The sequence below is a fragment of the Capricornis sumatraensis genome, chromosome 7 (genome assembly GCF_032405125.1).
Source record: "Capricornis sumatraensis isolate serow.1 chromosome 7, serow.2, whole genome shotgun sequence".
NCBI classification, from domain to species: Eukaryota; Metazoa; Chordata; class Mammalia; order Artiodactyla; family Bovidae; genus Capricornis; species Capricornis sumatraensis.
This window is the reverse complement of record NC_091075.1, coordinates 4,637,234-4,653,040: the sequence shown is the minus strand read 5'-3', so window position 1 is coordinate 4,653,040 and position 15,807 is coordinate 4,637,234. Positions and strand designations below refer to the sequence as shown.

General features: G+C 38.6%; 1 protein-coding gene across 2 annotated transcripts in view; it reads right to left on the bottom strand.

Annotated features, from left to right (window-relative positions):
* Positions 1-15,807, bottom strand: part of MARCHF1 (membrane associated ring-CH-type finger 1) — a 496,731-nt gene that overhangs the window by 73,814 nt on the left and 407,110 nt on the right. For both annotated transcript variants that reach the window (XM_068975579.1, XM_068975580.1), the window contains one exon: positions 12,590-12,770. In XM_068975579.1, coding sequence (XP_068831680.1) covers positions 12,590-12,770 — 181 coding nt within the window. The remainder of the gene's footprint in view (positions 1-12,589; positions 12,771-15,807) is intronic.

The following is a 15,807-nucleotide window of genomic DNA, read 5'->3' as shown; positions in this document are numbered from 1 at the left end:
GGATCATTTTCACTATCAATATTCGGAATTCCTTCTCAGGTAGATTCCCTACTTCTTCCTCTTTTGTTTGGTTTGGTGGGCAACTCTCCTGTTCCTTTACCTGCTGAGTATTCCTCTGTCTCTTCATCTTGGTTATATTGCTGCGTTTGGGGTGGTCTTTTTATATTCTGGTAATTTGTGGAGTTCTCTTTATTATGGAGCTTCCTCACTGTGGGTGGGGTTCTATCAGTGGCTTGTCAAGGTTTCCTGGTTAGGGAGGCTTGTGTTGGAGTTCTGGTGGGTGGAGCTGGGTTTCTTCTCTCTGGAGTGCAGTGGAGTGACCAGTGATGGGTTATGAGACATCAAAGGTTTTGGAATAATTTTGAGCTGCCTGTGTATTCAAGCTCAGGGGAGTGTTCCTGTGTTGCTGGAGAATTTGAGTGATATGTCTTGTTTTGGAACTTGTTGGCCCTTGGGTGGAGCTTGGTTTCAGTGTAAGTATGAAGGCATTTGATGAGCTCCTATTGCTTAATGTTCCCTGAATTCAAGAGTTCTCTAATGTTTTCAGGCTTTGTATTTAAGCCTCCTGCTTCTGGTCTTCAGTTTTTACAGTAGCCTCTAGACTTCTCCACCTATACAGCACCGATGATAAAACATCTAGGTTAAAGATGAAAAGTTTCTCCACATTAAGGGACACTCAGAGAGGTTCACTGAGTTACAAGGAGAAGAGAAGATGGAGGGGGTAGTTAGAGGTAACTGGAATGAGATGCGGTGAGATCAAAAGAGGAGAGAGCAAGCTAGCCAGTAGTCACTTCCTTATGTGCGCTCTATAGTCTGGCCCGCTCAGGTATTTACGGAGTTATACAGGGAAGAGGAGAGGGAGGAAGTAGACAGAGGTGACCAGGAGGATAAGAGAGAGGAATGAGAAGGAGAGAGACAAATCCTGCCAGTAACCAGTTCCTTAGGTGTTCTCCACTGTCTGGAACACACAGAGATTCACAGAGTTGGATAGAGAAGAGATGGGGGAGAAAAGAGACAGAGGCCACCTGGTGGAGAAAAAGGAGAGTCCATAGGAGAAGAGAGTGGTCAAGCCAGTAATCTCGCTCTCAGGTAAACTTGGGTAGTGAAGTTTGGGTTTTTAAATGAACATAATTGACAACAAAAACCTAAGAGCAAAGGTTAAAAATCTGTTTTTGAAGACAATGGTCTGCTTTTCTGGTTGCCTGCTGTCCTCTGCCAGCCTACAGAGGTTGTTTTGTGGAGTTTGCTCAGCGTTGAAATTAATGAAAATGAAAACACAACAACCCAAAACCTGTGGGACACTATAAAAGCAGTGCTAAGAGGAAAGTTCATAGCAATACAGGCATACCTCAAGAAACAAGAAAAAAGTCAAATAAATAACCTAACTCTACAACTAAAGCAACTAGAAAAGGAAGAATTGGAGAACCCCAGAGTTAGTAGAAGGAAAGAAATCTTAAAAATTAGGGCAGAAATAAATGCTAAAGAAACAAAAGAGACCATAGCAAAAATCAACAAGGCCAAAAGCTGGTTCTTTGAAAGGATAAATAAAATTGACAAACCACTAGCCAGACTCATCAAGAAGCAAAGAGAGAAAAATCAAATCAATAAAATTAGAAATGAAAATGGAGAGATCACAACAGACAACACAGAAATACAAAAGATCATAAGAGACTACTATCAGCAGTTGTATGCCAATAAAATGGACAATGTGGAAGAAATGGACAAATTCTTAGAAAAGTACAATTTTCCAAAACTGAACCAGGAAGAAATAGAAAATCTTAACAGACCCATCACCAGCACGGAAATTGAAACTGTAATCAGAAATCTTCCAGCAAACAAAAGCCCAGGTCCAGACGGCTTCACAGCTGAATTCTACCAAAAATTTCGAGAAGAGCTAACACCTATCCTACTCAAACTCTTCCAGAAAATTGCAGAGGAAGGTAAACTTCCAAACTCATTCTATGAGGCCACCATCACCCTAATACCAAAACCTGACAAAGATGTCACAAAAAAAGAAAACTACAGGCCAATATCACTGATGAACATAGATGCAAAAATCCTCAACAAAATTCTAGCAATCAGAATCCAACAACATATTAAAAAGATCATACACCATGACCAAGTGGGCTTTATCCCAGGGATGCAAGGATTCTTCAATATCCGCAAATCAATCAATGTAATTCACCACATTAACAAATTGAAAAATAAAAACCATATGATTATCTCAATAGATGCAGAGAAGGCCTTTGACAAAATTCAACATCCATTTATGATAAAAACTCTCCAGAAAGCAGGAATAGAAGGAACATACCTCAACATAATAAAAGCTATATATGACAAACCCACAGCAAACATTATCCTTAATGGTGAAAAATTGAAAGCATTTCCCCTAAAGTCAGGAACAAGACAAGGGTGTCCACTTTCACCGCTACTATTCAACATAGTTCTGGAAGTTTTGGCCACAGCAATCAGAGCAGAAAAAGAAATAAAAGGAATCCAAATTGGAAAAGAAGAAGTAAAACTCTCACTGTTTGCAGATGACATGATCCTCTACATGGAAAACCCTAAAGACTCCACCAGAAAATTACTAGAGCTCATCAATGAATATAGTAAAGTTGCAGGATATAAAATCAACACACAGAAATCCCTTGCATTCCTATACACTAATAATGAGAAAGTAGGAAAAGAAATTAAGGAAACAATTCCATTCACCATTGCAACAAAAAGAATAAAATACTTAGGAATATATCTACCCAAAGAAACTAAAGACCTATATATAGAAAACTATAAAACACTGATGAAAGAAATCAAAGAGGACACTAATAGACGGAGAAATATACCATGTTCATGGATTGGAAGAATCAATATAGTGAAAATGAGTATACTACCCAAAGCAATTTACAAATTCAATGCAATCCCTATCAAGCTACCAGCCATATTTTTCACAGAACTAGAACAAATAATTTCAAGATTTGTATGGAAATACAAAAAACCTCGAATAGCCAAAGCAATCTTGAGAAAGAAGAATGGAACTGGAGGAATCAACTTGCCTGACTTCAGGCTCTACTACAAAGCCACAGTCATCAAAACAGTATGGTACTGGCACAAAGACAGACATATAGATCAATGGAACAAAATAGAAAGCCCAGAGATAAATCCACACACATATGGACACCTTATCTTTGACAAAGGAGGCAAGAATATACAATGGAGTAAAGACAATCTCTTTAACAAGTGGTGCTGGGAAAACTGGTCAACCACTTGTAAAAGAATGAAACTAGATCACTTTCTAACACCGCACACAAAAATAAACTCAAAATGGATTAAAGATCTAAATGTAAGACCAGAAACTATAAAACTCCTAGAGGAGAATATAGGCAAAACACTCTCAGACATAAATCACAGCAGGATCCTCTATGATCCACCTCCCAGAATTCTGGAAATAAAAGCAAAAATAAACAAATGGGATCTAATTAAAATTAAAAGCTTCTGCACAACAAAGGAAAATATACGCAAGGTGAAAAGACAGCCTTCTGAATGGGAGAAAATAATAGCAAATGAAGCAACTGACAAACAACTAATCTCAAAAATATACAAGCAACTTATGCAGCTCAATTCCAGAAAAATAAACGACCCAATCAAAAAATGGGCCAAAGAACTAAATAGACATTTCTCCAAAGAAGACATACGGATGGCTAACAAACACATGAAAAGATGCTTAACATCACTCATTATCAGAGAAGTGCAAATCAAAACCACAATGAGGTACCACTTCACACCAGTGAGAATGGCTGCGATCCAAAAATCTGCAAGCAATAAATGCTGGAGAGGGTGTGGAGAAAAGGGAACCCTCCTACACTGTTGGTGGGAATGCAAACTAGTACAGCCACTATGGAGAACAGTGTGGAGATTCCTTAAAAAATTGCAAATAGAACTACCTTATGACCCAGCAATCCCACTGCTGGGTATACACACCGAGGAAACCAGAATTGAAAGAGACACATGTACCCCAATGTTCATCGCAGCACTGTTTATAATAGCCAGGACATGGAAACAACCTAGATGTCCATCAGCAGATGAATGGATAAGAAAGCTTTGGTACATGTACACAATGGAGTATTACTCAGCCGTTAAAAAGAATTCATTTGAATCAGTTCTGATGAGATGGATGAAACTGGAGCCGATTATACAGAGTGAAGTAAGCCAGAAAGAAAAACACCAATACAGTATACTAACACATATATATGGAATTTAGAAAGATGGCAATGACGACCCTGTATGCAAGACAGGAAAAAAGACACAGCTGTGTATAACGGACTTTTGGACTCAGAGAGAGAGGGAGAGGGCGGGATGATTTGGGAGAATGGCATTCTATCATGTATACTATCATGTAAGAATTGAATCGCCAGTCTATGTCTGACGCAGGATACAGCATGCTTGGGGCTGGTGCATGGGGATCACCCACAGAGATGTTATGGGGAGGGAGGTGGGAGGGGGTTTCATGTTTGGGAACACATGTAAGAATTAAAGATTTTAAAATTTAATTAAAAAAATAAAAAAATAAAAAAAAATAAAACTATGACTACAGAAAGGAAAGATGACTTTTCAATACAAGATGGCCATGATATTCTTTAGACTCCGGAGAAAACTGGTTAAAAAAATATATATATTTTTTCTTGGAAACTGCAAAACCGTTTCTTTTTGCATATGCAATTAAAAACAGCTAGCTTATTAGAAGACTTGCCTAGGGGAAAGCTTGAAGTTAAACCCTTCCCATATCCTTGAAATACACTGCCCACTTTGCCTGAGACCTCAGCCTTGGGCCATTAGAACTTGAAGCCAAAAAAAAAAAAAAAAGGGGGGGGGTCAAAGAAATGTTTTAAATCTCAGGTAGAACACTATGAGATCTCTGTCTGTCTGGATTTATGTACGTCTTAGTGTGTGTCTTTTGTTTTGTTTTTTAAATATTGCTGAAGTTGTAAATGAGTTCTAATTTTGTGACCCTGTGGACTGTAGCCCATCGGGCTCTTCGATCCATGGGATTCTCCAGGCAAGAATACTGGAGTGGGCTGCCATTTTCTTCTCCAGGTAAAGAAAAGTAAGGACTTACAAATTAGACAATTCTAAATACAAGAGAAATTAACCTAAATGAATTTCAGATTCATGTGTACTGGGAAATATTCAATATTAAATATCTAGTATTAATGTTTGTTTGCTAACCTAATATAGACATGTATAAGAGTCATTAACATAGGATTTTCATTGTGCCTAGGTTTATTATAAGCTAAATATTGTTATATTGTTTTATCTGTTACGAGTTTGATAACAAGGAAAGTACCTCTAGGGAAAAAAAAAAAAAAAAAGAACCAAACTTCTAAAAAATGTAAATGAGATATGAGTTTTTAGATAAACTATTAAGAATAATTACACTTTAGAAATATATGTCTAAAATAGTCTCTCCAGATTTTGGTAACCTGAATTTCTAGGGTTGTGTTAAGCTAAGTGACAGTAGCTTATTGAATAGACAAATCATTTACAAATAAAACAAGATTCTGAAACATTCATTACTGAACACTAACTTCCTCTTACAGACAGAGAAAATAGAGATTTTGGACTATTAATGAATAATGTTTGATGCCATCCTGAGATGTTCTCTAGAATTTTTTTTTAGAAATTATTACTGGTATTTATGTTCACCAATCTATAGAATGCTAATATAAAAGTCAGTTCTTGGTCTTTTAAGGAAAGTAGGATGTGTGTTTTCAGTAAGGAAGGTATGAGGAATGAAATTACATTTTATAAAAGGAAAAGGAAGTAGGTCTGACTTACATACAGGTGGCTGTTTCAGGGTGGGAGAACAAAGTAATGGGTACGGAAAGGGATAAGTGGAAAGTGGACCCCAAGAAAAGAGTTTTGTGCATAAATACAAGTTTTCTTAAGATGCTGAACTGTCTTTGATAATGAGTTTTCAGTTTCTTTACTTCTGAAGTGATCTCGTCTATGTTTACTTTTAAAATTTTCTTTGTTACTTTGGCTAAGTGAACATAACCTTTCACAGTGATCTATATGATTTTATCTGAGAGTGATATAAACCTTTTTTATATTTATCACAAAACTTCCTAAATAACTTGACTTCTAGCTGACTTTGGGATGCTTCAGAGGGCCCCTGAGAGATCCCAAAGAGCTATTAAACTACTGGGGTTAACTGGACATGTTAAATTACATGGGAAGTGCTGTTGACGGGGTGATAAATCTTCTCAGATTATACTGTATGGTTGATGTTACTAATATAGATGTCTTAAAATTATGTGGAATTCATATAGATCTGATATGCCCTGATACAATGTGGTCAGTTATAATTCTATTTATCATGTTAAAGTGTTACAAGTCACAGAAATGACTAGGCTACATTGTGAATTGGAATTTAATCAGATTTTAAACATGCCTTCTATGGTTTCACTCTGATACTTTTGCAAGAATACTGCTACTTCAAGATTTATGGAAAAGACTTTTCCAAGATTAACCAATAAGCAAATTTTATTTGTTTGTTATCTGGTTAACTGGTAACAGCATGGGATTTAGTTTACTCTCTATGTTAAGGGAACAAAGTTTTCTCAGAATGCAGCTTTCAATAACAGATTATGAATTTCTTTGCCTTTAAGTGATTTACATTTGTTTTTAAAATGTTTTGTTATTTTGATAAAGTAAAGAAGCATTATTTAAGATCATAGACCCAAATAATCATGACGGTGTGATCACTAATCTAGAGCCAGACATCCTGGAATGTGAAGTCAAGTGGGCCTTAGAAAGCATCACTATGAACAAAGCTAGTGGGGGTGATGGAATTCCTGTTGAGCTATTTCAAATCCTGAAAGATGATGCTGTGAATCTGCTGTACTCACTATGCCAGCAAATTTGGAAAACAGCAGTAGCCACAGGACTGGAAAAGGTCAGTTTTCATTCCAATCCCAAAGAAAGGCAATACCAAAGAATGCTCAAACTACTACACAATTGCACTCATATCACATGCTAGTAAAGTAATGCTCAAAATTCTCCAAGCCAGGCTTCAGCAATATGTGAACTGTGAACTTCCTGATGTTCAAGCTGGTTTTAGAAAAGGCAGAGGAACCAGAGATCAAATTGCCAACATCTGCTGGATCATCGTAAAAGCCAGAGAGTTCCAGAAAAACATCTCTTTCAGCTTTATTGACTATGCCAAAGCCTTTGGCTGTATGGATCAGAATAAACTGTGGAAAATTCTGAAAGAGATGGGAATACCAGACCACCTGACCTGCCTCTTGAGAAATCTGTATACAGGTCAGGAAGCAACAGTTAGAACTGGACATGGAACAACAGACTGGTTCCAAATAGGAAAAGGAGTACGTCAAAGCTGTATATTGTCACACTGCTTATTTAACTTTATTCAGAGTACATCATGAGAAATGCTGGACTGGAAGAAACACAAGCTGGAATCAAGATTGCCAGGAGAAATATCAATAACCTCAGATATGCAGATGACACCACCCTTATGGCAGAAAGTGAAGAGGAACTAAAAAGCCTCTTGATGAAAGTGAAAGAGGAGAGTGAAAAAGTTGGCTTAAAGCTCAACATTCAAAAGTCGAAGATCATGGCATCTGGTCCCATCACTTCATGGGAAATAGATGGGGAAACAGTGGAAACAGTGTCAGACTTTATTTTGGGGGGGCTCCAAAATCACTGCACATGGTGAATGCAGCCATGAAATTAAAAGACACTTACTCCTTGGAAGAAAAGTTATCACCAGCCTAGATAGCATATTCAAAAGTAGAGGCATTACTTTGCCAACAAAGTTCCATCTAGTCAAGGCTATGGTTTTTCCTGTGGTCATGTATGGATGTGAGAGTTGGACTGTGAAGAAGGCTGAGTGCCGAAGAATTGATGCTTTTGAACTGTGGTGTTGGAGAAGACTCCTGAGAGTCCCTTGGACTGCAAGGAGATCCAATCAGTCCATTCTGAAGGAGATCATCCCTGGGATTTCTTTGGAAGGAATGATGCTAAAGCTGAAACTCCAGTACTTTGGCCATCTCATGCGAAGAGTTGACTCATTGGAAAAGACTCTGATGCTGGGAGGGATTGGGGGCATGAGGAGAATGGGACGACAGAGGATGAGATGGCTGAATGGCATCACTGACTCGATGGATATGCGTCTGAGTGAACTCTGGGAGTTGGTGATGGACCAAGAGGCCTGGCGTGCTGCAATTCATGGGGTCGCAAAGAGTTGGACACGACTGCGTGACTGAACTGAACTGAGACAAATATCATTTTGCTTCTACAAAAGTAAGCCCTCACGGTTAGACTTCTGCTACCCTGCTGTCTTTAAAACATGACAACAGTCTACTCCTAAATCGGGAAATTAAAAATGAGTGAACAATAGCCGTAAATCAAAGAGTCAGGGCTATGGGAAATCCAAGATGGCCGCTTAGATTTTCCCAGCTCCCTGACAAACCTCATTTTTATTTGATGAGTTAAAGCTTTCCCTGGCTACAGTGTTAATGCCCTCATAATGACAAATAAATTATTTTTCAGTTAATATTAAGCTCTAGTTTTTTAAATTATGGTCTGTGTTTACAACGACTCACTTCTGAGCTAGTTCCTTGATGTCACGTTATATTGCTAAAAGGTTTAATTAATTAAGTTATTAAAATGGACACTCTAAGTTTGTTTCTAAAGCTAATCTCAATAACTAATCTTTGGAGAAAGGTCAGATGCTCTGAGATGTACAACCAGGAGATTCACACCTCGCTATATTCATTTAAGTAAGTCAGATGACCTGGGGTATACTGGGCTACACCTAATGAAAGTTCTTGACTTAAATTCTGGCTTGTGACCTTACTAATAACTGCTAGCTGTATTCTTTTCTACGTCGTTTGTTTCAGAAGATTGTTTCTTACATTACTCTATATGCGATCAATGATTGTAGTACTATAACTCTAGATAAGGGAAGAAGCAACAAGAGGGAATATTTTCCTGGACCAAGAGGCTAGGGAGACAGGTATGGTGCAGAGATGTTTGCTACTCTCGAATCCTGGTCCAGTGATAGGCACACAGAGTGGCCTGTCAATGGAACCTTCTCTGGATCTGGAAATGAGCCTTTCCAGCACCGCAGGACACAGTGGCCAGGAAATGCCTCCCAAACATGGCCAAATATGTGGCTGTGAAGGGACCCTCCTGATTGGAAGTTGGCACTTGCCAGCTGCCTCTACAAAGATTACATCATTACCACTGCAAGCTGCTGACATGCCCTGAAAGTAGTTCAGGGTGGAGATCAGAAATAAGGCACTCTGTGAAAAACCCAGAAGAACTGGCCTTTAGAGAGGCAGATGTTTTCAGTTAAAGATTTTATGAACCCAAGTTCTTGCATTTTCTCATACCTAGAGAAATACAAACATCACAAATCAATGTCTGCTCCTGATTCTCCTGGCTAGCTCCCCAACAGCTTTTCTACTTCTGTTAATCTTTGGGTCATATATCTTTAACTTCCTTGTTAAGTTTTTTTCCTCTAGAATACTACAAATCTCCAAGTGATAGTATGACAAGAATATTCCCTGGCCAACACCCAGACAATGCTGAACCAAACCACCTTATTCCATGGACTCTCCTCTCCCTCCGTAAATGTACCCTGACAGAGAGCAGGCAAAGGGAACCCAGAATCCCACGATGCCCCTGTACAGCTTGAAGAAACCAGAGTGGTCATCACCCTTTTCCCCCTGAGACTGGGTTCCCAAATGCCTGAGAAGGGTAATAAGTAGTTAGTTAAACATGAGCAGAGTATCAAAAGGGGCCAAAGAATTGGCCCTAAAAATAAAGAGAGGGAGGGATGTAGTGATTCAAGGATAAAAACAGCAGATAAAACCAAGGAGGGTCTTGGAATACAGGAACAGAAAAACCAAACACTTATCACCTTTCCTCCCCCCATGTTTTAACTATTAATGGATTTCAGGTCCTCCTGGGCAGTATAACCTATCTCCCCTCCTATCCCATAAGGAGAAGGTATTTGCCTAACTCTTCCCCCACTCAGTATATGTGCCTCAGCCAATCAGCAAATGACTGGCAAGATCCCATCCCAGTCCTTGTACCCTGTGTATGAAATGGACTAAGAACCCCTTGTTAGGCGACAGTTCTCCATTGAACAGGCATGCTGTTCTAACCGTGCCTCCCATTCTAATAAACTTTATTTCCCTCTCATTCTGTCTCATGTCTGGAGATTCTTTTCCAACCCACGCCCAGACCATGACAGTAGATGGTATGAAGAAGAGGAAATTAGAATATTTATTCTAGATTGTTCTCAAGTTGAAATATTATTTTTGACAGAGTTGAAATGAAAATTTTGCACCAATGTATGTCGAAAAAAAATGGAGAGCTATACAGATATCATGAAACAATTGGTATTTCCCTGAGGGATAAGAAGAAAAATTTACAGAATCACAGAGCGTGATGTGTCATTTAGCAGCTCCAGACAGCACACAACATCTTTCAGCAGACAGAGCAAAGGGCAAGGAGGAAGGGTCCATTTCTATTTCTGGCATAGATTGCTTCGGGACCTGGAAGAAGAGGGTCTCACCTTTTTGCATTCAAGTCACCCCATTTGTTAAGAAAATCCATAACTCAAAGATATTTTGTGCACCAATTTTGACATCTACAACCACAGGCAGATTTTAAAAATCAAGGCTAATGCAAAGCAGTGACTCTTTATTCTGTCTCTCCATAATTTACAGAATTAATCAAAAATTGCAACAGCCAGCCACCAATTGATGCCTATTGGAAAATTCTTGTTTGTTTTACACTCTGCTTGCCCTGGAACCCATCACTCTTATCCACGTTTTCTTTGCATGAAATTTAAATGAAAATGCAACTCTAGCCAGATTTGCTATTTAAATTGCAGTCTCCACATAGGTAATGGAAATTGAAGTACCCACATAGGTAATGCTGGAGCTAGGCAAAAAGATAAGTTGGGGATCAAACTCGCGTCTGTTACATCTCCTCCACTGGCAGGCATGTTCTTTACCACGAGCACCACCCACCACCTGGGAGCCCAAAATTCAGTGTCACAGTATCACAGCTGATGTGAAGAGCCGATTCATTGGAAAAGACCCTGATTCCTGGGCAAGATTGAATGCAAAAGCAGAAGAGGGTGGCACAGGATGAAATAGATAGCATCACCTGCTCAATGTACATGAGTTTGAGCAAACTCCGCGAGATAGTGAAGAACAGAGGAGCCTGGTGTGCTCCTGCTGCAGTCCATGGAGGTCACAGAGAGTCAGACACAACTTAGCGACTGAACAACAATGACAAAGCTATCACACATTAATTAGGTAAAGTTCATTGCCTTCATTTGCTCCTTTACAATCTATCCTTTTCCAGCATTAATTTAGATGCTAACTTCATACTTATCTCAATTATTATCTTCATTATTTAGAAAAATATAACACAAATGAGACATTTGAAGATAAAGTTTATAGCTAAAAATACTACCTCTCTCTTACAGCTTGAAGCACAATATGGAAAATGATACTTTTCTTACATGAACCGTCAAACTGCTGGGTGGTTGGAATAGAAAAAAGGAATCTAGCATGGCGGTGGCTAAAGACAAGGAAGGGAAAAGCCCGTGAAAACAGAACAAAGAAGGTCTGAGGACTGGAGTGAGGACCTCGGGTAGAACAAACAGCACTCCTGGCCAGCCCAGTTTACACAGGGCAGGCCCAGGGGGAGGAAAAGACATGTAAAAAGAGGGGCCAAAGGGCTGAGGGCCTCTCTCTCCCCTCTCTTCATGTCTTTTGAGTTGGCATGCCCTCACGCCTCAAGGATGCATTTTCCTTTATTTTCTAAATAAAACGGAGCTGTAACACCGATTTGTCTGAGAGCTGTGACATGGTCTGTCCAAGGGCTTTAACGTCTGTTGCTTCAAATTTTTGTTGTGATGAGACAGAACTGAGGAAATTACACGCTCCCATGACAAAACCAAATCCCCAGATAAGGGCAAACACAAGAAAGACTCCACACCTTGTAGAAGAGATCATTCTCTTTCTTATCAAATGCTTGGTTTTCAAAACATTATGTGACTTCATATTGTTTAATCTTTGTGGTTATCTAACCTTCTTGGGAATTGACTTCAGTATGTACAATGTTCTCACAGTCTCCTTCCATCAATTCAGTTACATTGATCCATAGGTATATCTGGGTACACTCACAAACACATACACACATGCATACACATGTGCACACATACATACACATGCACATGGTTTGTTGACTTTGGAGAGTGACAAAAATCAGAGGCCCCAGAACCTAAGACAGAAGTATGGAGAATTATCTGGAAAAACTTGGCTGCATTTTCCATATTGAGCCCAATACATGATGCATAGTCTTAGTGGATATTAGCATGTTAGCAAAATCTTATTGTGGAAATGTGTTTTTAATATGTTTGCATAATTGAATCACCTTGGTGTACATCTGAAACACTACATTTTTTGCTGAATTCAACTATACTTCAATTAAAAAAAGAGAAGCCTGTTTTGCCAGATCTCTTAAACTGGTCCAGGCAACATGGTACCTTCCGCAGAGGCTTGAGCTTGGTCTCCATGATGAAGTCATACTTGCACAGCTCACAGCAGCGTGTGTCAGAGCTCTTGATCCACTGGTGCAGACAGGCCTGGTGCACGAAGCGTAAGGTGCCTGTGCAGCGGCAGGGCGTGATGAGCGGGCTCTCCTCATCCCCTTCGCAGTGACAGATCCTGGAGAGGACACAGCAGGCGGGTGAGATCTCCCAGGGAGCACACTATATCCTGCTCCTTGAGCATCCTAGGCTTATTGGAATCTACAGCCTTACATTTGGAACCACGAATATTTCACTCCAACTTAATGCTGGTCAATATTAATTTCTTTTCACTTGCATTAGTCATTGTTGGACTCTTAGGTCATATCCTAGGGCTTCACATACCTGTACATCAAAAATGCACAATCATTCCTCTAGGGAAATAAATTTTAACAGACTAATTATTGAGCTGTGTCCCCACTTTTTTTCTATCAAAAGTCAGTGTCCCAACAGAAAGAGACTCAGACTTAGAAAAGAAACTTATGGCTGCAAGGGGTAGAAGGATGGATAGTTATGGAGTTTGGGAAGGTCATATACACACTGCTTTATTTAAAGTGGATAACCAACAAGAACCTATCATATAGCACATGGAACTCTATTCAGTGTTTTCTGGCAGACTGGATAGGAGGGGTGTTTGAGGGAGAATGGATACATGTAAATGTATGGCTAAGTCCCTTCACTGTTCACCTGAAACTATCACAATATTGTTAATCAGCTATACTCCAATACAAAATAAAAAGTTAAAAATAAAAAGTTAGTGTAGCATTGTAATGGAACTATACTAAAAAAAAAAAAAAAAGTGTCCACAGGTACAAGCTTTCTTTCACATATTAAAGTTACAGTTTAGTATTCTAAGGAATGTTGGAATCTGGTAATCTCATTGTTTTATTTTGGCAATAGTTTTAGAGGGTGTATAATTTAGTATATATGATATTCTACCAATGTGAAAGAATTCTGAAAAATTTTAATGTGTTACTATGGAATAAAGTGAACATAGACAGTATCAACTTGGAAATATTATAAAGATTTTCCTAGGAAGATGTACACATTTGTTCACAACAAATGAGCTAAACTTTAATAATCATCATTGTCATGAAAGTTTTTGGTTACAGAAAGTTCAGCTACAGTAACCAGTAAAGTTCAGCTACTGTTTTAAAATGTTAATTACTACATCTTCCTAGAAATTCTTATTTCAAGTAGTTTATTGAATTACTATGATTTCTAATGTCGTAGATTCAGTCTATGAAATTTCCATTATTCTCATCTTCAAATTTTAAAAACTAACTTGTTTTCCTCATTGGATGAGATAAGCTTTTCAGAACATGAGGTCACAAATTCAAATCTTACAACTTCAATAGTTCTTATTATCTAGAGGCTGTAGAAGTTGTTGCTAAATTTGACTAGAAATATTCTTAAAATCTGTTAGAAATATGAATGGAATGTTCCCAGAACACTTGTGTAGTTATTTTTTGGAGCTGAGTGATATTGACAGGCTGGAAGAATGTTTGAATTACTACTGCTGTTTTTTCCTTTCAGCCATCTTCACCAGAAGCAGTGCTTTTTAAAAGTGGGTTTTAAAATATATTTATATAGCTCAACAGTCTCCCAGGGGAAATGCAGTGGTTGGTTGGTCAGATTGTTACTTCAATGATATAACAGGAATTGAAAGTCAACCCTCCCCTAACTTCAAAATAAAGAAGTATGACACAGTAGCTAATATTTTGAATCTCTTTTTCTTAAGTAGAGACAAAGTAGGCAAAGAGCAACACTGACTTCAAAAGTTCTTTGGGTGGAGTGAAAAGATAGAGCACAGGAAAGTTCAAAATCAGTGTCTGCCTTCTCCTGGATGGAGTTACAAAGTAGCAATCAAAGGCTAGCCTAGTGGGGAAAAACTAAAAATTGAGATTGACATATATAGACAATTGATTGGGCTTCCTTTGTGGCTCAGATGATGAAGAGTCTGGCTGCAATGCAGGAGACCAGGGTTCGATCTCTGGATTGGAACAATGCCCTGGAGAAAGGAATGGCTACCCACTCCAGTATTCTTGCTTGGAGAATCCCACGGACAGAGGATCCTGGCTGGCTATAGTCCATGGGGTCACAAAGAGTCAAACACAATTGTGTGACTAACACTTTTCCTTTATTTCATAAAATAGATAACCAGTGAGAATCTACTATGTAGCTCAGAAAACTCTACTTAGTGCTCTCTGGTGACCTAGATAGGAAGGAAATCCAAATATGAGGAGATATATGTATATGTTATAGCTGACTCACTTTGCTGTACAGGAGACACTAACACAACTTTGTAAAGCAACTATACTCCAATAAAAATTTATAAAAAGGTAAAACTGAAAATTATCTCAGAGCCTATTTAACATGAAACTGAAATATGTCCTCTCTCCAAACCTGTAGATCCTAGGATCAAGGCTTAGTATAATTTATATCATACCTGTTGCTGATAGAGTATTGATCAGTAGAGGCTTGCTGAGTGAAGAAATTGTTCAATCAACAAACAATAACTTATTCTAAAAGCAACTTGGGAAAGCAAATCTGGGTTTCTAAAGCACATCATATTTTTTTAGCTGTACATCTCCAATTTAAAAAAAAACATTTATTTTTAATTAAAGGATAATTATAATATTGTGTTGGTTTCTGCCATATGTTAACATGGATCAGCCATAGGTATAATATGTCCCCTCCTTCTTGAACCTTCGTTCTACTCCCCACCCCATCTCACTCCTCTAGGTTGTCACAGAGCCCTGGTTTGAGTTCCCTGCCTCATACAGCAAATTCACACTGGTCATCTTTTTTACATATGTTAATGTATGTTTCCATTAAAGCACATCATTTTGATGTAATATTTATTTTTGGAGCAACTGAACCCTAACTTATACATCATGAGTGGCTAAGATTTCTGAAGTCCTTTGAACCCCTTCTCTCATTGACTTCACACAGAGATTCTCCCTTAGATCAGGGGCCAGCACATTGTGATGTGATACTTCCTTATGCATGTTTTAGCATATGACTTTTTTGTGTGTGTGTGTGACCACACTCACCCACATATGTTTATGTATTGTTGAGAGCTGTGTTTATACTACAACTGTAGGCCTGAAGATGATGCAGGTGGCCACAAAGACTATTGTCTTCACTATCTGACACTTTGCAGGACACATTTA